The sequence below is a fragment of the Nomascus leucogenys genome, chromosome 10, assembly GCF_006542625.1.
Source record: "Nomascus leucogenys isolate Asia chromosome 10, Asia_NLE_v1, whole genome shotgun sequence".
NCBI lineage: Eukaryota > Metazoa > Chordata > Mammalia > Primates > Hylobatidae > Nomascus > Nomascus leucogenys.
The window spans coordinates 671,056-694,556 of record NC_044390.1 but is presented as its reverse complement, the minus strand read 5'-3'; the positions used below and the strand labels follow the sequence as shown (position 1 = coordinate 694,556).

General features: G+C 47.0%; 1 protein-coding gene across 6 annotated transcripts; it reads right to left on the bottom strand.

The window, feature by feature from the left end:
* Positions 1-4,449: 4,449 nt before the first annotated feature.
* Positions 4,450-22,616, bottom strand: ZNF418 (zinc finger protein 418). 6 transcript variants are annotated; one of them, XM_030819477.1, is made up of 6 exons: positions 21,972-22,616; positions 20,692-20,777; positions 19,294-19,510; positions 17,291-17,420; positions 12,571-14,912; positions 4,450-4,817 (listed from the first exon to the last, which is right to left on the bottom strand). In XM_030819477.1, exons 3-5 carry the CDS (start codon positions 19,357-19,359, stop codon positions 13,099-13,101), a joined length of 2,010 nt encoding a protein of 669 aa, XP_030675337.1. In that variant the 5' UTR covers positions 19,360-19,510; positions 20,692-20,777; positions 21,972-22,616; the 3' UTR covers positions 4,450-4,817; positions 12,571-13,098. The 6 variants fall into 6 exon arrangements, with proteins under 6 accessions (XP_030675337.1, XP_012355552.1, XP_030675339.1 ...); XM_012500098.2 differs by having other exon boundaries at positions 22,053-22,616; XM_030819479.1 differs by lacking the exon at positions 19,294-19,510 and having other exon boundaries at positions 22,053-22,616.
* Between the last annotated feature and the right edge of the window lie 885 nt (positions 22,617-23,501).

The window sequence follows — 23,501 nt, the reverse complement described above, 5'->3', positions numbered from 1 at the left end:
CTAAAAAGAATGCAACTATTTGTCTCTCTACCTGTCTACCTGTGACCTGGAAGTCCCCTCCCTGCTTCGAGTTGTTCCCACCTTTCTGGTCGGAACCAATGTACTTCTTACATATATTCACTGATATCTCATGTCTCCCTCAAAGGTATAAAACCAACTCTAGCGGTCCGGCCGCAGGGGTTATTCAGGGATGCACCGAGAAGTAGTGAGAATGATGAAAGAAAGACACAGAGAAGCGGGATTAGGAGGGACGGTCCCCTGATAGGGAAGCGACCCAAGCTCTGGTTTATTCAGTGCTTTTATACATGCCAGGGGTCAAAAGTCCACACAATAATTGTTTTTGTCTTCAATTGATGCGGCCTCCGCAGTCTGTCCTGTGCTAACCATTAACTATGAAAAGCCATTCACAGCACTTCACTGAGCTGGTAAGAACAGGAAGCTACCCATAACAGGATCTTCAGTGGTCAGGTCTTTGCCATGCCACCTACTTCCCTGTCTGCAGGCTTTGCCAATGCATGGGAATGTGAATTTGGCTCCCCACAACCAACCTGTACCCCAACCACCATGGGCACATGTCGTCACGACTTCCTGAGGCTGTGTCACGGGCATGTGTCCTCAACCTTGGCGAAATAAACTTTTTTTTTTATGAGACGGAGTCTTGCTCTTTGGTCAGGCTGGAGTGCAGTGGCGCGATCTCGGCTCACTGCAACCTCTGCCTCCCGGCTTCAAGTGATTCTCCTGCCTTAGCCTCCCGAGTAGCTGGGAGTACAGGCACGTGGCACCACGTCAATTTTTGTAGTTTTAGTACAGACGGGGGTTTCACCTTGTTCAGGATGGTCTCGATCTCCCTTGTGATCCGCCTGCCTTGCCCTCCAATGTGATGGGGTTACAGGCGTGAGCCACCACGCCTGGCCAGCAAAATAAACTTTTTAAATTAACGGAGACCTGTCTCAAATTTGGGGGGTTCACAAATCATTGTAGCATTCAAGTAATTGAACAACGCTTTTTCCCACTTAGTATCCTTTACTTGATATTCTCATATTCAACTCCTTTTAGTAATTTGACATCAGTCTTGTAAAGAATAAGGCTGGGCACGGTGGCTCACGCCTGTAATCCTTGCACTTTGGGAGGCCGAGGCAGGCGGATCACCAGGTCAGGAGATCGAGACCATCCTGGCTAACACAGTGAAACCCAGTCTCTACTAAAAATCCAAAAAAAAAATTAGCCAGGTGTGGTGGCACACACCTGTAGTCCCAGCTACTCGGGAGGCTGAGGCAGGAGAATCGCTTGAACGCGGGAGGCAGAGGTTGCTGTGAGCCGAGATCGCGCCATTGCACTGCAGCCTGGCAACAGAGCGAGACTCTCTCTCAAAGAAACAAAAAACGATAAAATAAATGGTATCTTGGTAGTGGTGATGGCTACAGTCTGTAAAAAGTACAGGTTCCTCTTCAAAGACTTTCCTCCCATCTAATTAGGAATAAATAGTAACTTCTCTTAGAAGCAAAATTTATTCAAAGACCTGTGCTAACATTCTTAAATATCTGCTAGCCGTAATAAAGAAAATCTATGTACTTTATGTTCTTAGCTCCCACAATTTAGCCTAAATATTTGCCCTGGCATGTTTATACTGGTCCAAGCAAGCATTGTCATAGCCTGTTCCTCTTCCTTGTTTGAAGGTGTTTTTGCCTTTCTTAGCATTCCACAAGTTAATTCCTCCTTCGTTTTCCTCCTGCCTTTGCCTCTAAGTTCTAAGTTGCTAGCCAATCAGGACAAATACAGAATGTGAATTTCTATTTAGCCAGTGGAAACCAGCCATAGCAGTAAGGTGGATGCGTCAGGTTATAAATGACCCTGTCTCCTTTGTTCAGTGTACTCTCACGGCAAAACTGCTGGCGAGTGTAGCGTTTCTGCAGAAAGTAAAAATGGCCTTGCTGAGGAAATTAAATTTATGTTCAAGTGCTATTTCTTTACGGCACCAAGGAACAAGCATTTCGAACAGTCCTTAAAGTTGGTGCTCTCCATCTGGTCATACTGGGCATTTGTAAAAGCCATGAGTTCATGTCATTTATGGGAAGTGATTATCATTGATTTATCTTAAGAGAGGAGGGAGTGTTCTGCATGAAAAATTAATATTACATGAGAGAAACAGTTGTAAATTCCAAGATACAAAAGCCTGTTAATACTGACTAGGTAGGCTGGGCGTGGTGGCTCATGCCTGTAATCCCAGCACTTTGGGAGGCCGAGGTGGGCAGATCATGAGGTCAGGAGATCGAGACCATCCTGGCTAAGATGGTGAAACCCCGTCACTACTAAAAATACAAAAAATTAGCCGGGCATGGTGGCGGGTGCCTGTAGTCCCAGCTACTTGGGAGGCTGAGACAGAAGAACTACTTGAACCCAGGAGGCAGAGGTTGTAGTGAGCCTAGATTGTGCCATTGCACTACAGCTTGGGCGACAGAGCAAGACTCCGTCTCTCCACGCCCCCCAAAAAATATAAAAAGCAAAAAACAAGAAAACACTGACTAGGTAATTACTAAACAGTTTTGACAGAAGTGGGTCTACGGAAACATCAGTAGATGGTGAAAAAACTTACGACCTCAGAAAAATGTTAGCACCGATGTCCAAGAGATTAAATTATGCTCAGCACATAATTGGAATGGTCAGTCTGATGGTTTTGGCTTCAAAATGAGATTCTTCTTCTTCTTCTTCTTTTTTTTTTTTTGAGACAGAGTCTCACTCTGTTGCCCAGGCTGGAGTGCAGTGGCGCGATCTCAGCTCACTGCAACCTCCGCCTCCCGGGTTCAAGCGATTCTCCTGCCGGGTGTGGTGGCTCATGCCTGTAATTCTAGCACTTTGGGGGGCTGAGGCAGGTGGCTCGCCTGAGGTCAGGAGTTCAAGACCAGCCTAGCCAACATGGTGAAAACCTGTCTCTACTAAAAATACAAAAATTAGCCGGGTATGGTGGTGCACACCTGTAATCCCAGCTACTTGGGAGGTTGAGGCAAGAGAATCACTTGAACCCGGGAGTCAGAGGTTGCAGTGAGTGGAGGTTGCACCACTGCACTCCAGCCTGGGTGATAGAGTGAGACTATGTCTCAAAAATAAATAAATAAAAAGATGCCTCAGCCTCCAGAGTAGATGGGATTACAGACACCCACCACCACGCCCAGCTAATTTTTGGATTTTTAGAAGAGATGAGGTTTCACCATGTTGGCAAGGCTGGTATCAAACTCCTGACCTCAGGCGATCTGCCTGCCTTGGCCTACCAAAGTGCTGAGATTACAGGCATGAGCCACCATGCCTGGTCAATCCCCTTTGAATTAAGTTGGTTCATACAATCCTCCATCCAACCTCATGGGATGACGGGTAATTTTCTCACAAAGGAATACTTGTTTTCTGAAAGGAGTTGTTTATAGGTTAAGCAAAACCAATTTAAGAGCCTTCAGCAAAGTACTATGAAAAGCTTCTGTTAATTTCGCCAGGTGAGAGACAGGGTCTTGTTCTGCTGCCTAGGCTAGACTGCAATGGGGCAATCATGGCCCACTGTAACCTCAAATCCCTGGGCTGAAATGATCCTCCCGCCTCAGTCTGCCACACAGCTAGGACTATAGGTATGTGCCACCATGCCCAGCTGTTTGGTACAGACAAGGTCGTGCTGTGTTGCCTGGCTGGTCTCTATCATGCTTGATCCCCACCCTATTGACTTCAATAAGGATGGCACCATGTCCAAGAAGTGAATGAGAGCCAGAGCTAGAAAATGAGACATAGAGCTAGGTGTGTGGCTCACGCCTGTAATCCCAGCACTTTGGGAGGCCAAGGCAGGCAGATCACCTGAGGTTGGGAGTTTGAGACCACCATGATCAAAATGCAGAAACCCCATCTCTACTAAAAATACAAAATTAGCCAGGTGTAGTGGCACATGCCTGTAATCCCAGCTACTTGGGAGGCTGAGGCAAGAGAATCGCTTGAACTGGGAGGTGGAGGTTGCAGTGAGCCGAGATCACGCCACTGCACTCCAGCCTGGGCAACAGGAGCAAAACTCCATCTCAAAAAAAAAGAAAGAAAGAAAGAAAATGAGACACAGGGTTTATTGAGGGCTTAGATACAGGGCAGTCCAGGAGCGGCAGGCTGGACAAGGAAACCACTATCATTTGTAAGAAGCATGCAGTTTATATAGTATTTTCACTTATCACCCTCCACCTAGCTCAAAACAAAGGGCCTCATTCCAAGGAACAGGCCAGGGGTTCAGAAACCTCTGGGTTGGCCACTCCTGGATTCCTTCATTTGGAATGTTGAACCAACACTCTTCTTAGACCACAGGGTCATTCTGAGGGTGTGCTTGAGTTACTGCTGTCAGGTGTATCTGTTAAACAGTGTTGAACTCCTGGCCTCAAGGATGTTCTTGCCTTAGTCTCCCAAAACACTGGAATTAAAGGCATGAGTCCCTGGACATGACAAGATGGGTTTTTATTAATCTCTTTGTTAGTTTCATCAATCCAGAAGACAGGGGAGGGTATGCAAAATAAAAATGTTAGAAGATGGGCCACACTTTACAAATTGAGATTACGTCTCCAGTTAAATGAGTTCCCCTATTGCTGTGTAATTCACAAGAAATTCTCCAAGAGGGAGTTACCAATCCAACACATATTTACCCACGACTTCCACGGTGGCTTTTCTGTAAGGATATGCTTGAACCCAATGAGAGAACATGCAGATCATAATCAGTTCATATTTATAATCTTGGGCTGGAGGCAAATGCATACAGTTTACCAAATATGAAAAGGTGAGGTGGGCAAAGGGAAATGCCCTTGAGATCCCTGAAAAGAAAGAAAATTCAGTTATACATTTGATACTTAAATATATGGGACACCACTTCATTAAATTTGAAGATAAAAACCAAAAGCATGCCAGGCTCAGTGGCTCAACCTGTAATCTTAGCATATTGAGAGGCCAAGGTGGGAACATCCCTTGAGCTCAGGAGTTTTGAGAGCAGCCTGGGCAACATGGTGAGACCTAATCTCTACAGAAAAATTTTAAAAATTAGCTGTGCGTGGTGGCACATGCCTATCCTAGCAACTTGGGAGGCTGAGATGGGTGGACGACCTGGGTCCAGCAGGTCAAGGCTGCAGTGAATTGTGATTGTGTCACTGTACTCCAGCCTGGCCAACAGAGTGAGACTGTCTCAAAAAAAAAAAAAAAAAAAAAAAAAAAAGAGTCAGGCACTATGGCTCATGCCTGAAATCCCAGCATTTTGGGAGGCCAAGGCAGGCCAGTCACAAGGTCAGGAGTTCGAGACCAGCTTGAACAACATGGTAAAACCCCGTCTCTAGTAAAAATACAAAAATTAGCCAGGCATGGTGGTGCATGCCTGTAATCCCAGCTACTCGGGAGGCTGAGGCAGAAGAATTGCTTGAACCCTGGAGGCGGAGGCTGCAGTGAGCTGAGATCGTGCCACTCCAGCCTGGGCAGACAGACGGAGACTCCGTCTCAAAAAAAAAAAAAAAAGAACCAAAAGCGACTTTCTAATTCATTGCAGACGGGAGTATTTTTCTATTTAGTGACACACTCACTTAACCCATTTATGCCAAATATATATATATATATATATTTTTTTTTGAGACCGAGTCTTGCTCTGTCGCCCAGGCTGGAGTGCAGTGGCGCGATCTTGGCTCACGGCCAAGCTCCACCTCCCGGGTTCACGCCATTCTCCTGCCTCAGCCTCCGGGGTAGTTGGGACTACAGGCGCCCGCCACCACGCCCAGTTATTTTTTTTATATTTTTAGTACAGATGGGGTTTCACCGTGTTAGCCAGGATGGTCTCGACCTCCTGACCTTGTGATCTACCCGCCTCGGCCTCCCAAAGTGCTGGGATTACAGGCGTGAGCCACCGCGACCAGCCAGGATGCAAATATTTTTTGTGAAAAATCAGACCTTGTTGATGACCTTAAGCAGTAGGATATAAATAACTCCCACAAGCTTAGCATTCCAGTAAGAACACTAGCCATAAATGGGCTAATCAGTATTAAAATTTTTTTTTTTTTGGAGACAGAGTCTTGCTCTGTTGCCCAGGCTGGAGTGGAGTGGCGCGATCTCAGCTCACTGCAGCCTCTGCCTCCTGGGTTCATACGATTCTCCTGCCTCAGCCTCCCGAGTAGCTGGGACTACAGGCACATGCCACCATGCCCGGCTAATTTTTTTTTGTATTTTAGTAGTGACAGGGTTTCACTGTTGTTGCCCAGGCTGGTCTCGAACTCCTGAGTTCAGGCAAACCACCGGCCTCGGCCTCCCAAAGTGCTAGGATTACAGGCGTGAGCCACCTTGCCAGGCCAATAATAATTTTTTTTTTTTTTTTTTTGAGACAGAGTCTTGCTCTGTCGCCCAGGCTGGAGTTCAGTGGCGCGATCTTGGCTCACTGCAAGCTTCGCTTCCCCGGTTCACGCCATCCTCCTACCTCAGCCTCCCGAGTAGCTGGGACTACAGGCGTACGCCGCCACGCCTGGGGAATTTTTTGTATTTTTAGCAGAGACGGGGTTTCACTGTGTTAGCCAGGATGGTCTCGATCTCCTGACCTTGTGACCGGCCGGCCTCGGCCTCCCAAAGTGCTGGGATTACAGGTGTGAGCCACCGCACTGGGCCAATTTATTTTTTTTTTTTGAGACGGAGTTTTGCTCAGTCGCCCAGGCTGGAGTGCAGTGGCGCGATCTCGGCTCACTGCAAGCTCCGCCTCCCGGGTTCACGCCATTCTCCTGCCTCAGCCTCCCAAGTAGCCGGCTAACTTTTTGTATTTTTTTTAGTAGAGACAGGGTTTCACCATGTTAGCCAGGATGGTCTCGATCTCCTGACCTCGTGATCTGCCCGCCTTGGCCTCCCAAAGTGCTGGGATTACAGGCATGAGCCATCGCACCCGGTAATATTTTTTTAAGACAGAGTTTTGCTCTTGTCACCCAGGCTGGCGTGCAATGGCATGATCTTGGCTTACTGCAACCTCTACCTCCTGGGTTCAAGCAATTCTGCTGCCTCAGCCTCTCAAGTAGCTGGGATTACAGGTGCCCACAACCACATCCTGCTAGTTTTTGTATTTTTAGTAGATAGGGTTTCACGTTGGCCACGCTAGTCTTGAATTCTTGACCTCAGGTGATCCGCCCATCTTGGCCTCCCAAAGTGCTGGGATTACAGGCAAGAGCCACCACGCCAAGCATAATTTTTTCTTTTTTTCAGACAAGGTCTTGCTCTGTCACCTAGGCTGGAGTGCAGTGGTGTGATCATAGCTCACAGCAGCCTTATCTCCCAGGCTTATGTGATCTTCCGGCTGCAGCCTCCTGAGTAGCTAGGACTACAGGCGCACACCAGCACACTCCACCATTTTTTTTTCTTGAGTTTCGCTCTTGTTGCCCAGGCTACAGTGCAATGGCGCAATCTTGGCTCACCGCAACCCTGCCTCCCAAGTTCAAGCGATTCTCCGGCCTCAGTCTCCCCAGTAGCTGGGATTACAGGCATGCGCCACCACGCCAGGCTAATTTTGTATTTTTAGTAGAGACAGGGTTTCTCCATGTTAGGCTAGTCTCAAACTCCTGACCTCAGGTGATCTGCCGCCTTGCCCTCCCAAAGTGCTGGGATTACAGGTGTAAGCCACTGTGCCTGCTCTATTTTCTTATTTCTTAATGTAATGGAAAATAAACAAAATTCATTTTTGTGAATTTTTTTCACAAAAGCTCACTTTTGTGAAGCAACAGACATGAATAGACACTTTAAAAAGAAATACCCGTGTATTTAAAAAATGAATTTTTTTTTTTTTTTGAGACAGAGTCTCACTCTGTCGCCCAGGATCGAGTGCAGTGGTGCGATCTGGGCTCACCGCAAGCTCCGCCTCCCGGGTTCACGCCATTCTCCTGCTTCAGCATCCGGAGTAGCTGGGACTACAGGCGCCAGCCACCACACCTGGCTATTTTTTTGTTTGTTTTTTGTATTTTTAGTAGAGACGGGGTTTCACCATGTTAGCCAGGATGGTCTCGATCTCCTGACCTCGTGATTCACCCGCCTTGCTCTCCCAAAGTGCTGGAATGACAGGCATGAGCCACCGGGCGCCTGGCCTATTTTCTTATTTCTTAATGTAATGGAAAATAAACGAAATTCATTTTTGTGAAGCAATAGACATGAATAGACACTTTATCTAAAAAGAAATACCCATGTATTTAAAAAATGAATTTTTTTTTTTTTGAGACGGAGTCTCGCTCTGTCGCCCAGGATCTAGTGCAGTGGCGCGATCTTGGCTCACCCCAAGCTCTGCCTCGCGAGTGGCACACGCCACCACGCCCGGGAAATTTTTTATATTTTTAGTAGAGATGGGGTTTCACTGTGTTAGCCAAGATGGTCTCAATCTCCTGACCCTGTGACCCGCCTGCCTCGGCCTCCCAAAGCGCTGGGACTACAGGCGCCAGCCACCATGCCTGGCTATTTTTTTTTTTTTTTTTTTTTTGTATTTTTAGTAGAGACGGGGTTTCACCATGAGGATGGTCTTGATCTCCTGACCTCGTGATTCACCTGCCTTGGCCTCCCAAAGTGCTGGGATTACAGGCGTGAGCCACCGTGCCCGGCCTACAAAATGAAAATTAAAAAGGCTAACCATACTCTCTCTGTAAGAATTCTCAGACACTGGTGGTAGGAATACAAAAGGAAGGAATCATTTTAATTTAGATCAGTTTGGTATCTTTTTTTTTTTTTTCAGACAGAGTTTCGCTCTTGTGGCCCGGGCTGGAGTGCAGTGGTGCGATCTTGGCTCCCTGCAACCTCCACCTCCTGGGTTCAAGAAATTCTCCTGCCTCAGCTTCCTGGAGTACCTGGGACTACAGGTGCATGCCACCATACCCGGCTAATTTTTTATTTTTAGTAGAGATGGGGTTTCACCATGTTGGCCAGGCCAGTCTCGAACTCCTGACCTCAGGTAATCCACCCACCTCAACCTCCCAAAGTGCTGGGATTACAGGCGTGAGCCACCATGCCCAGCCCAGTTTGGTATTTTCTTTTCTTTTCTTTTCTTTTTTTGAGACGGAGTTTCACTCTTGTTGCCCAGGCTGGAGTGCGATATCGGCCCACTGCCACCTCCGCCTCCCGGTTTCAAGGGATTCTCCTGCCTTAGTCTCCGAAATAGCTGAGATTACAGTCACACCTCAGGTGATCCGCCCACCTCGGCCTCCCAAAGCGCTGGGATTACAGGCGTAAGCCACCACGCCCAGCCTGGTATTTCTTAAAAAGTTTTACCTACCATGTGACTCAGACACTGCACATGGAGATATTAACATAAGAGAAGTAAAATATATGGATATGAAGAATTATATTCAAATATCTGTATCAGTATTATTTATAACAGACAAAAGTGAGAAGCAACTCAAATATAAAGATGGATTAATATGCAAACACCGATGTTTCACAGCATGTCATACTTCTCAGGAATATAAAAGGAATGAACTAGTCATATATCATCACTAATAGCAAAATAAATGACACAGTAGAGAACCCAAAAATGAAAAGAGGAAATACTTTAAGATATCATTCATATAAAATTCCAGAAAATACCAACTAACTTGTTTTAAAGCATACTAAATCAATGGTTGTCTGGAGAGCAGAGAGAAACACCCCATTAAAAAGCTCAGCCATGCACGGAACACCCCATTAAAAAGCTCAGCCATGCACGGTGGCTCACACCTGTAATCCCAGCACTTTGGAAGGGCGAGACAGGCGGATCACTTGAGGTCAGGAGTTCGAGACCAGCCTGACCAACACAGTAATACCATCTCTACAAAAATACAAAAAAAATTAGCCAGGTGTGGTGGTGCATGCCTGTAATCCTAGCTAATAGGGAGGCTGAGGTGGAAGAATTTCTTGAACCTGGGAGATGGAGGTTGCAGTAAGCCGAGATGGCGACATTACATTCCAGCCTGGGTGAAAAGGCTCTAGGTAGGACAATATAGGGAGGCCTCATCTCTTTAAAAAAAAAATAGTAATAATGCCAGATGCAGTGGCTCACACCTGTAATCCCAGCACTTTGGGAGGCCAAGACATGCAGATCACTTGAGGTCAGGAGTTGAAGACCAGCCTGGACAACATGTTGAAACTCCGTATCTACTAAAAATACAAACATTAGCCAGACATGCTGCTGCACGCCTGAAGTCCCAGCTACTCTAGAGGCTGAGGCAGGAGAATCACTTGAACCCAGGAGATGGAGATTGCAGTGAGCCAAGATCACATCACTTCACTCCAAGCTGGGTGACAGAGTGAGAGTCTGTCTCAAAAACAAAACAAAACAAAACAAAAAGCAGCCATGGTGGCTCAAGCCTATGATTCCAGCTACTCAGGAGACTGAGGTGGGAGGATTGCCTGAGCCCAGGAATTTCAGATTACAGTGAGCTATGATGATGTCACTGCACTCCAGTCAAGTAACAGAGTGAGACCCCGACTCCAAAAAGAAATAAAAAACAATAGGCTCCAGGTAAATATGAAGGCGATGGATAAGTTATACTTTCAAGGATTTCTTTTTTGTTTTTATTTTTTGAGACGGAGTCTCGCTCTGTCACCCAGGCTGGAGTGCAGTGGCGTGATCTTGGCTCACTGCAAGCTCTGCCTCCTGGGTTCATGTCATTCTCCTGCCTCGGCCTCCCGAGTAGCTGAAACTACAGGCACCTGCCACCATGCCTGGCTAATTTTTTTGTATTTTTAGTAGAGACGGGGTTTCACCGTGTTAGCCAGGATGGTCTCGATCTCCTGACCTTGTGATCCACGCGCCTCAGCCTCCCAAAGTGTGGGGATTACAGGCATGAGCCACCGCGCCTGGCCACTTTCAAGGGTTTCTATGAAAGTCTCAACTTACCACATGGTACAGTTTAAATATGTATAGTTTACTGAATGTCATTTATTCCTTATTATGGCTTTAAATAATTGGTTCAAAGGAAAAATGTGGGCTGGACATGATGGCTCAGGCATATAATCCCAGCACTTTGGGAGGCTGAGGGGAAAGGACTGCTTGAGGAGTTCGAGGCTGCAGTGAACTATGATCTCGCCACTGTACTCCAGCCTGGGTCACAGAGCAACACCTTGTCTTAGAAAAAAAAAAAAAAAGAAAAACATGGATTTTCTATTATTTTTGACAAAAATGCTTGACAACTATATAAAATCTCCTCATGCCCTAAGTGCGGCAATGAGTCTCTGCAGCAGCAAATACTGATAAGCCAGGAAGGCCATTTTCACCTCATTAAACTGGAACACTGGTTGGTCACAAAGACCACATCACTGGACTAAGAGATCTCCCTTCTCCCTATCCTCTTCTTCTTGCCAATGCAGGAATTGCCTTGAGGTGAACAGCTGAGAAAGGGTACAGGAATCCACAAATCCTTTATATTATTTCCTTTGACAATGGCCTCAACTACACAAGATTCATAATTATGGAGGTTCTGAGAATTTCTGTACCTGACGGTCCACCATACATAGTAACTGAATCAATGTGGATGACGTGCATTCCAACTCTGTTCTTGCAGTGTCCTCCACTGCCTATAAATGCAGAATAAATTATGATTTCCTGTTATAATCTCATAACCTGGGACACCACCCTACAAAACGGTGGATATCAGGGCACATGGCTGCATTGCAGGACCTAGGGAACAGATTTCCCTCAGCAGTACTGAGCAGAATGCAATATCCCTTGTAAAAGAGAGAAAATTTTCGTGTTGATCTCAGAAGCATCAGAGGATGTCACAAACACTGTTCCCTTCACAGGTTGATCTACAAACCCAGAAATTATTGGAGTATCTAGTCAAGAAATAAGGACCACAAAGTTCTGGAGTCTTTGGAGGCCTTGGGCAGCCATGAAAACTATGCCACAAGTGAAAAGACAGTATATTCTGTCATCATACTGTCCCCTCTGAGGCACACAAAGTCTAGTGATCCCAACAAAAGCTGTTTGCCCCTTATGACACCAGAACCCAGCTGTTTCCAAACCACCCCAAAGAGTAAATACAACTCTCAAGATTGAAGGAAGCTTAAACAATAAGGCCTTATTCATTGCGCAAATCAGAGCAATGGGAGGCAGAATGTTCTTTGGTTGGAACTTAAGAGCCTAAAGAATCACATGAGACCCGCCGGGCGCGGTGGCTCACGCCTGTAATCCCAGCACTTTGGGAGGCCGAGGAGGGCGGATCACGAGGTCAGGAGATCAAGACCATCCTGGTTAACACGGAGAAACCCTGTTTCTACTAAAAATACAAAAAATTAGCTGGGCATGGTGGCGGGCGCCTGTAGTCCCAGCTACTCGGGAGGCTGAGGCAGGAGAATGGTGTGAACCCGGGAGGTGGAGCTTGCAGTGAGCTGAGATCACGCCACTGTACTCCAGCCTGGGCGACAGAGCGAGACTCCGTCTCAAAAAAAAAAAAAAAAAAAAAAAAAAAAAATCACATAAGACCCATAAAGTCCCTGAAAAAGGTAGTCCATCTTTTCAAGCTGACAGAAGACCCCTCTGGACCAGTACTGAGACAGATCCATGGTCTCGCTCATCAGAAAGGAATGACAGCTGAGACTACTCACCAATTCCTCTGGCCAATGAAAGACAACCAAGGTTTACTTCCAGAACATCATGGGGTGAATGAATGATGCACGGTGAACACCTGCCTCGTGGCTGACATAAAATGGATTTGCCAGCTAACTGACAGTCACATAAGTCTGGCAAGGGAACCCGGCAGGGTGAAAAATGCCACAGCTCCAACATAATTGAGTTTATGCAGATGCTGAAGGTATGTCAATTTAGGCAGATGGCTCCCTCATAAGGCATCTCCTCCAGTGTTATGTTTTACAAGAAATAATATTTCCTGTATGTGTACGGTGTTCTCCTTATGAGAACAATCTGTTACCCAATGACAGAAGGTGGAAGGCTTTCTCACATTCATTGCACTCAAGAGGCCCTTCTGCAGGGTGAGCTCTTCTGTAGGTAATAAAGCAAGACTTCTGCATAAAGACTATCCCACGTTTGTCACACTCATAAGGTTCTGATCCAGTAAGAACTCTCTGATCAAGAAGATGCACAGAGGTTTAGCTAAAGAATTTCCCAAATTTCTTTCACTCGTAAGGACTTCTTTCTGTGTGAACTCTCTGATGTCGAAGGAGAGAAGAGCTTCGATGAAATGATTTTCCACATTCACTGCACTCATAAGGCCTTTCTCCAGTATGAACTCTCCTGTGTTCAGTAAGACTGAAGGTTTCGGCAAAGGATTTCCCACATTCACTGCACTCATAAGGCTTTCCTCGAGTATGAAGTCTCTGGTGTTTAAAATGTGCAGACCTTCGAGTAAATGTTTTTCCACATTCACTGCATTCATAAGGTCTTTCTCCAGTGTGAACTCTCCTGTGTTCAAGGAGACTGGAGAAGAATTTCCCACATTCTCTGCACTCATAAGGTCTTTCTGCAGTGTGAGTTTTCTGATGTCGAAGGAGGGAAGAGCTCTGATGAAATGACTTTCCACATTCTCCACACTCATAAGGCCTTTCTCCAGTATGAACTCTCCGATGTCGAAGGAGAGAACAGCTTTGAGGAAATGACTTCCCACATTCACTGCACTCAAACGGTTTTTCTCCAGTGTGAACTCTCTGATGAATACGAAACCCAGAGCTGTCTTGAAATGATTTCCCACATTCATTACATTCATATGGCCTTTCTCCAGTGTGAACCCTCTGGTGTTCAATGAGGTGGGACTTGCCCCTAAATAATTTCCTACACTCCCTACACTCATAAGGCCTTTCTCCAGTGTGGCTTCGCTGATGCTGAATGAGGTTGCCCTTTCGACTAAAAGATTTCCCACAGTCTCCACACTCGTAAGGTCTTTCTCCAGTGTGACCTCGCTGATGGTTCCTAAGGTGTCCCTTTCGACTAAAAGATTTCCCACATTCTCCACACTCATAAGGTCTTTCTCTAGTGTGAACTCGATGATGTTCAGTGAGGGTGCCCTTTTGACTAAAACATTTTCCACATTCTTCACACTCATAAGGTCTTTCACTAGTGTGACCTCGTTGATGTTGAATGAGATTGCCCTTCTGAGTAAAACATTTCCCACATTCTTCACACTCATAAGGTCTTTCTCCAGTGTGAACTCGTTGATGTTTAATGAGGGTGCCATTTTGACTAAAAGATTTCCCACATTCTCTACACTCATAAGGTCTTTCTCCAGTATGAACTCGCTGATGCTGAACAAGGCTGCCCTTATGACTAAAAGATTTCCCACATTCTCCACATTCATAAGGTCTTTTCCCAGTGTGAACTCTCTGATGATTACTGAAGCCATCATATTTGCTAAAGGGTTTCCCACATTCGCAGCAATAACATTCCTCTCTAGGGAGAAGTCTCTGCTGTTGAACAAGTACGTGTTTGGTGTTAGAATGTTTCATGCATTCCCCACAGCTGTAATGAGTATCTCCCCACTGAAAGGAAGACTCACACTCAGTTTTGCTGTTTGACTTCTCCCCAGTGTGAGTGGCCTCCTGCTGCAGTAATCCTGAGCTGGGCAAAAAGTCCTTTCCACTCTGAATGAAGACAGATGACTCCTCTGACACATGGAACTTACACCTCTTCACAAACAATGCTTCCTCAACACTGCGTCTATAGGGTTGCTCTCCAAGGTACTGATTCTGGTGCTGATGGTTTGAACTATCATACAATTTATTCCCCCATGCCTCACACCTGTGCAGTTTCTGCTTGTGATGTGTCCCCTGATGATCTGCCAAGTGCAAAATGTCTCCCAAGATTGCGCCACACATTTCACAAGAGTGGGCCTTCTTGGGAGACACACCTGCCCTAGGAGTGCTGACCTGAGACACTCTTTGTATAGAAATGCTCCTCTTAGAAGGTGCCTCCTCATCTTCTGATCTGCACCAACAACCTGAAAGCAAGAAAATGCTGATGAATTCAAGTTAACTCTGGTGGGAAGGCACAGCCCACCCACAAGCGTGTCTGACAAACCAAGGAATTACTCCATGGAAATATTTGCAGGAACAGAAAGTTGGCTTCACGTGGAAGATGAGGCTATCATTACTGGGCTATAAAGGTCACAGAATGTCGGCCTCATGATATGAAGGGCATTAGCATACATGCAACACAGAATTGAGCCAGGGTCTACAATTTATTTTTTTTTCTTCTTGAGAGACAGGGTCTCACTCTGTCATCCAGCACAGAGTGCAGTGGCATAATCTCTGTCTCCTGGGTTCAGGTGATCCTCCCACCTCAGCCTCCACAGTAGCTGGGACCACAGGCACACACCAATACACCCAGCTACTTTTTGTAGAGGTGGGGTTTCGCCTTGTTACCCAGGCTGGTCTCAAACTCCCAGGTTCAAGAAATCCACCCACATCGGCCTCCCAAAGTGCTGGGATTACAGGTGTAAGCCAATGCACCTGGTGTATAACTCTTTCCTTTGCAAACCACTTGTCTGCAGGAAATTATCTGATGACATGTTAATGCTATATAGAAGGCTATGTCCAGGCCTAAGAAAATGATTACAAGACAACAGCTCTTGGTGAGAACAGTTTAACAATTTGCACACACTTGACCTGGCGTGGTGGCTCAAGCCTGTAATCCCAGCACTTTGGGAGGCCAAGGTGGGTAGATCACGAGGTCAGGAGATCGAGACCATCCTGGCTAACACAGTGAAACCCCATCTCTACTAAAAATACAAAAAAATTAGCCGGGCGTGGTGGCAGGCGCCTGTAGTCTCAGCTACTCGGGAGGCTGAGGCAGGAGAATGGCGTGGAGGCAGGAGAATGGCGTGAACCCAGGAGGCGGAGCTTGCAGTGAGCTGAGATCACGTAACTGCACTCCAGCCTGGGCGACAAAGTGAGACTCCGTCTCAAAAAATATATATATATATACAATTTGTACACACTTTCTAATACACAATGTGTATGCCAGTATCGGACAGCACTCCAGAAGTAAACATGAGAAAATAAATGGGTGAGATGTGGAGTCTAGAGACTGGAAGATTCATTGGGGGATGGACATCAGAGTACAAGTGACAAGGTGTACAACTGACAAATTTGATGTTCTCAAGAATGGAGAGGAAAAGACAGAAATAGTGCCTACTGGCCACAAAAATACTAGTCAAATAGAATAGGTTTCTGATACGATTTGAATAAAATCTCAAACTCATGCCCTCCCACCAGGTGCCACTCCTCAGTGACAGGCTCCCTCTGAGCACATCAGGCTAAGCCTGGATTCAATTGCCTCTTCTGCAGCACTGAGGACTCTCCATCCCACCACCACGATGATGAAGTACATGGAACCTGCATGACTAAGGCAAAGATAGGGCAGAACTGGGGCAACTAGCCTCTGTGGCAGCAAATATTGATGAGCCAGGAAGGCCATTTCCACCTGATTAAATTGAAATGCTGGCTGGTCACAAAGGCCACATCACTGGACTCCCTATCCTCTTCCTCCTGCCAATACGTGCTGGGTAGTTTTCAGCAACAGTGGTTCAAAACATGACAACACACAGGAAAGGAAACTAATTACTAAAAACAGAATTTCTTTTTTTTTTTTGAGACGGAGTCTTGCTCTGTAGCCCAGGCTGGAGTGCAGTGGTGCAATCTCAGCTCACTGCAAGCTCCGTCTCCGGGGCTCACACCATTCTCCTGCCTCAGCCTCCCTAGTAGCTGGGACTACAGGTGCCCGCCACCACACCCAGCTAATTTTTTTTGTATTTTTTAGTGGAGACGGGGTTTCATCGTGTTAGCCAGGATGGTCTCCATCTCCTGACCTCATGATCCGCCCGCCTCAGCCTCCCAAAGTGCTGGAATTACAGGCGTGAGCCACTGCGCCTGGCCTAAAAACAGAATTTCTAAGGAGGGTCTTGCCTTTGGTCTATGTAGGCAGTGACAAAGTGAGTGATGGCAATTCCTGCCACAGGCAGGCATCAAGTAATGTCAGCTAAAGGAAGGAAGTAGAACCTGGACACACAGGAGTTTCAGATCTGGAAAAGTCAAACAGCAGCGTGGGGACATGCAAGGTGAAATGCATTAGATTGACTACAAGACACCTGACTCTGACTCCTTCCCTGACAATCTGCAGCAAAGCAGGTATTGGGGCTGCTCAAGGAGAAAAGGCAGTACACAAACCTCAGACCTACCAACCACAAAACCTACCCAGAGAAGTGGGGAAGGAAGCTGTGCCCATGGTCCTGACATGATAAAGACAGTCTTGCCAATGGGAAAAAAGGGGAAGGGCAGAGATCTATTCAGGAAATAGGGGAGGGTGTGAGGAACTTACCCAGGGAGGATATAAGTACCCAGTTCTCCAGCATCACATCATGGTAAAGGCATCTCTGAACCTCACTAAGGAGACTCCATTCCTCCTGGGAAAAGTTCACAGCCACATCTTCAAATGCCACAGTGCCGTGCTATGATAGTGACAGATGAAACCACAAACAGCTCCTACGCTGAGGTACCACAATCCACCTCTCCCACACCCCCACCCCCTTGCCCATCCTCCTCCCAAGATCCTTAGCACAGAGGAGAAACTAGTCCACTGGTGCCTTTGTCTCTTCGTGGGCCCACTGGTCACTCAGTATAGCCATCAGCAATTAAGAAGTAGGGGAAAAATAGGGATCTATGCTGTGTTTTTTTTTTTTTTTTTTTTTGGAGACAGAGTCTCACTCTGTCACCCAGGCTGGAGTGCAGTGGCATGACCTCAGCTCACTGCAACCTCTGCCTCCTGGGTTCAAGCAATTCTCTGCCTCAGCCTCCCGAGTAGCTGGGATTACAGGCACCCACCACCATTTCCAGCTCATTTTTGTATTTTTAGTAGAGACAGGATTTCACCATCTTGGCCAGGCTGGTCTAGAACTCCTGACCTCGTGATCCACCCGCCTCCGCCTCCCAAAGTGTTGGGATTATAGGCGTGAGCCACCGTGCCCGGCTATGCTGTGTTCTTAACATAAAACGGTCCACCCCCTCCTGACAGCTAATGCCTCTGGTATATCCGAGCTCACATAAAGCCCAATGCAGTTGCCTGGGTCCATTAGACATACTCCCTCTCTAAATACACATCCTTCTTTTTTTTCTGAGATGGAGTCTTGCTCTTGTTGCCCAGGCTAGATTGCAGTGGCAGGATCTCAGCTCACTGCAACCTCCACCTCCCAGGTTCAAGCAATTTTCCTGCCTCAGCCTCCCAAGTAACTGGGATTACAGGCGCCCGCCACACCTGGCTAATTTTTGTATTTTTAGTAGAAATGGGGTTTCACCATGTTGGCTAGGCTGGTCTCAAACTCCTGATCTCAGGTGATCCACCCACCTCGGCCTCCCATAGTGCTGGGATTATAGGCATAAGCCACCATGCCCGGCCTTACACATCATTCTTTAGACAGCACAAGCACATGCCATGGCCACCCCAACATGACATCCCCCAACCATCAGCCTCTTTTGGCCTTAACACAAATTACAGTTTTGGTTTCTTTTAGTCAGGTTCTCCTTTGGTCGCCCAGGCTGGAGGGGAGTAGTGTGATCATGGCTCACAGAAACTTCAAACCCCTTATCCCCAGGCCTCAGCCTTCTGTGGAGATGGGATATTACGTATTTGCAACATCAACCACTTTCTTTTAAGAGATAGGGTGTTGCTAAGTTGCCCAGGCTGATCTCAAACTCCTGGCCTGAAGCAATCCTCCCACCTCAGCCTCCCAAAGTGCTGGGATTACAGCATGAGCCTTCAAGCCTGGCCAACAACTTAAAGTATTTTAATCCCCTTCTTTTCTTTCTACTGTGCTGAGTGGGATTCTCCCCTTAGGGTTATAGTGTTGGGGAAACAATTGACACCTGAGACTGCACAGATGCCATCAACAGCAATTTCAAAATCAAATAACTCACAGCCTGGCAGAGAGGGCCACATGGGGGTTGCACTGTGGACAACAGAGGGAAACCAGGGACAGTGTTATGCACACTTTGTAGGATGAAGAGGGTGTGATAGCCCCTGATTTCTCAGGAGGGTGCCACTGACTTGCTTAAATAATTCTGAGTAGAAATGGAATTGAAACCCAGTACAAAGTATAATCAGAAACTGTGCCTGATCCCTTAATGAAAAGGGTTGTTAGGCCAGGATACATTATCCAATAGAACAGAGTGGGAAGGGGATTTGTGCTCAGGCCATTTGAGGTCATACAGTATCACCACACACCAAGGTTGCACATCACACTGGGCTTTCATTTTCGGCCTTATGACACAACGTGGCTGACAGAATTCAGGGTATGCTTGGCAAATTCAAACAGGATCCAACATTACCACAGAATTCTCATGGCTCCCAATAGCAATGCAGTCCCAAGTCATTCTGTGAAGGCCTTCTTGCATGGCTCCACACCCTCACAGAACCAGGTGGGGCTTTAGATATCCATGGCCCTATTCCACTTCTGTGTTGCACTTGGTGACCCCTCTACAATGACGACTATCCTCTGTCCACTGAGAGTCATTTAAATCCCACTCCCTTGTTATGGAGAATGGTCTAAGAAAAATGGAAAACAAAAGAAAAAACTGAAATAAAATCCCAGCCCATCAGTTGTCCACCCCAGGCCTAGTGTCTGTCACAGAAAACCAAATAAATTTACCCTAAGCATATATCCACCAGGCTGAATGAAAACCCCCAAGCACCAACAAAGTTTTCTCAAAATCTTGGTGAGTCCACAGAGTGGTTTCTAAGTACCAGCCTTGGCCCAAGTGTCATCTTCCTTCAATTATTTCTATGCTTCTGCTTACATCTCTTATCTATTCTACCCTTGGAAGTCTATGCCCCCTGACAAACCATGTTGTCTGACATATCCTGTCTTCATGAGCCCTTGCTTCCTTCTCCTGTGGCAATGTCAGCCAGGGAACCAAGCAAGAAATTCAGCCCTCAGCCTGCAACCACCCCTTCTTGGCTCCCACAAAAGATTTACCGTGATAATTTGAAGTGGTTCAATGTCATAATGGAGGCTAAACTACCTCAGACTTTTAACATGGTCAAAACAACACTCTTCATATCCCCAGTCAATATTATACCTACTAACTACATGCTCATCTCAGTTGATGCAGCTTCCATCACTGCAGATGCTAAGACCAAAAACCTTGTGGTCATACCTGATTCCCTTTTCATGCCCTCACAGTCCATTAGAAAATCTAGTTGCCAGCCGGGCTTGGTGGCTCACGCCTGTAATCTCAGCACTTTGGGAGGCCGAGACGGGTAGATCACGAGGTCAGGAGATCGAGACCATCCTGGCTAACACGGTGAAATCCCATCTCTACTAAAAATATTGAAAATTAGCCGGGCGTGGCCGGGCACAGTGGCTCACACCTGTAATCCCGGCACTTTGGGAGGCCGAGGCGGGTGGATCACGAGGTCAGGAGATTGAGACTATCCTGGCTAACACGGTGAAATCCCGTCTCTACTAAAAAAAATACAAAAAATTACCTGGGCATGGTGGCAGGCGCCTGTAGTCCCAGCTACTCGGGAGGTTGAGGCAGGAGAAGGCGTGAACCCGGGAGACGGAGCTTGCGATGAGCCAAGATCGCACCACTGCACTCCAGCCTGGGCGATACAGCGAGACTCCGGCTCAAAAAAAAAAGAAAATCTAGTTGCTACTTTACAAACTGTGAATCTTGAATCCAGCCACAGCTCTTTACTCATTAATATGGTTCAATAACCCTCACCTGCATTATGGCAGGAGCTTAAACTCTGATCCTCCTTCCTCCTCCCGCAAACACAGTGTGTTCTCTTCTTTGCAGCCAGATGATGCCTGCAGACAAATGGGACTGTGGTAACATCACCTCCTCGCCGCCCTCTTGCCTCCCCACCGAATTTTTACCTCTAAGTATTTCATGACCTGGTACCAACTCTGTAGTTAACCTTCAAAGTATGTTTACATGGGTTGACAGAAATGGGAATACCTCCATACATTCTGTGTCATGGACTTAGGATTCTGGGTTTAGGGTTTCTCCAGTGTTCTCAGATCAAAGGACTGAAAAAAATGGCACGTAAGAGTCCCAGGACATCACAAGCTAGAGAACATGTGAATGGGGAATAAGGCCAGTGAGGGAATGGAACACCCTCCAATTCCCTCTGTGGGTTTTTTAAATTTTTTTTTTTTTTGAGCCAGAGTTTCGCTCTTGTTGCCCAGGCTGGAGTGCAATGGCTCACCGCAACCTCTGCCTCCCGAGTTCAAGCAATTCTCCTGCCTCAGCCTCCGAATAGCTGGGATTACAGGCATGCGCCACCACGCCTGGCTAATTTTATATTTTTGTTAGAGATGGGGGTTTCTCCATGTTGTTCAGGCTGGTCTCGAACTCCCGACCTCAGGTGATCCGCCCACCTCGGCCTCCCAAAGTGCTGGGATTACAGGTGGGAGCCACCTCGCCCGGCCCGCTCTGTGGGTTCTTTACGTGCTTTTGTAGCCAGGAGTGTCTGAGGGGAAGGCAGTCGTTAGAAAGGGGGATCTGATAAGTTCAGGTCTCCTTGAACCTTTTCTTATCGCTGGAGCCAGGTGACCTCGGACTGGTTGTCTGACCTGCGTGTCTCAGTGCAAAATGTCATCTCTACCATCTATGTGATCTATCAACAAAGGAGACAACCTCCCAGAACCCCAAGGTCCTCATCCCCTCTACTATGTTCTTCCTTTGGCCTTTGGGAAACCTTGAAAGCCTGGACTTGGATCGCATCCCTCCTTTCTTCGAAACTCTCCATGGCTTCTAGCGTCTTCAGTGAATACACAGCCACCAGCCTGCTCTTCCAGGAGGAGCTTCGCCTCACACGTTGTTCCCTACAGGCGCCTGTGGACCCCAGGTTCCATCCTCCCGGGTCCGTCCATCTCCAGGCCATTGCCCGCGCCGGTCCCTGTGACTGTCGCTCTCCCCACCGCATCCCACAGGTATCAGAAACAGGGAACTCTCCCGCGAACGCCTCAGTATCCCGACGCCGGGTCCGGGCTGCAGACCTGTGAACAGTCGCCGCTCCCTCGCTGCTTCAGGACTCGGGTTAGGATGAAGTGACCTGATGGCAGGGAAGGCACAATTACCTGAGCCGGGAGTCTCAGCGCGGCCGCCGCCATTCGAGTACGCGGGGAAAGCACGGCCGGGAGCGGCGGGCGCCGTTAAGGGGCCTAAGATCCGCCTTTGTGCAGCAAGAAGGACTCTTCTCCACCTTCTGGGTTCAGACACCGCGGTTCGGACCCTTAGCTCCAGCGCCTCTCACCTCACAAACCGCACACACACACCCAACATTAACCAAAATGGTCGCTACCAGAGAACGCTGAGAATCCCGCCACTACGTTACGTGCGCACACAGAAACGCATTTATTTTGAGCTCTTACTGGTTCTGTCGCGCTGTCATTAAATGTAGAGCTTTCTGGGTAATGTAGTTCCCCAGATTCCAAGGTAGTAAAGCTGCCGCTTCCCAAAGGCGCTTCTGCAGGGAAGTCCCAGCTCCACCTCAGGGGGTTCATTAAAGCGCGCATCCTTTTAGGGCAGAGGATGATCTAGCCCCTCCTTAGAGGCCATATTGAGATTCCTGGGGAATCCCTGTTTGTAACTGACCACCTAAGTATTTGCAAAAATATTAATTCACATTTTTGGAAATTCAAGCTCCCAGGCGCTAAAAATATTGTGAATGCCCCCAAAGGCTACAAATCCAAATTCGTGTGTCACTTTATACAATCGTTTAGACACAAAATGCCTGCACTGGAAGCAGAGGCTGATAAACATTACTGTGTTATAATTCACATGAATGCACTCATGTTACCGGATGGAAAGTCTTGACTGTGAGTTGTCCAGGTTGTTGGCACATTGAACAAAGTGAACAAAACACACAAAAAAAAGCAACGAAAGAACGGACCAATGAAAGCGCAGATTTATTGAGGTGAAAGTACACTCCACAGAAGTGGAATGTAGGTTTGGGAGCAGGCGACCAAGCGGCTCAAGAACCCCGATTACAATGTTTTTTAGGGTTTTATTAGGTTGGTGCAAAAGTAATTGCGGTTTTTGCCATTAACAATAAGCTAGAATTTTATAATACCCCAAGAGCTCTTTAAAGGCCTCCAATCCTATGAAGGATTGGTGCACACGCAGAGGCTGAAGTGGAGACTTCTGTCTTGTTACGACAGGAGTGAGGATGTGGCCTGTGTGCTGCCTCATCTTGCCTAGAACTAGCTGCACCTGCTGTTCTTTTGCTTATGCCTTCATCCTTGGTTACCCTAATTCCCTATTCTCCTGCCTCACTCTGAGGCAATAGAGTTGGTTTTTCAGTCTGCCAGGGGCAAAAGAGAACTAATCCAGATAGGACCATGCCAAGGAAGATAGAGGAGAGGCTAAAGCAAGAGTACAAAGGTGAATCAGTCGTTCCCACGGAAAAACAACTCTCCTGCTTATATAGTCAATTATTGTGTCCAATTCATTGAGCAAAACATTTATTCATGTAATATCCCTTACTTGGTATTCTAACTTATATTTTCAACCCATTTTAGGAACTT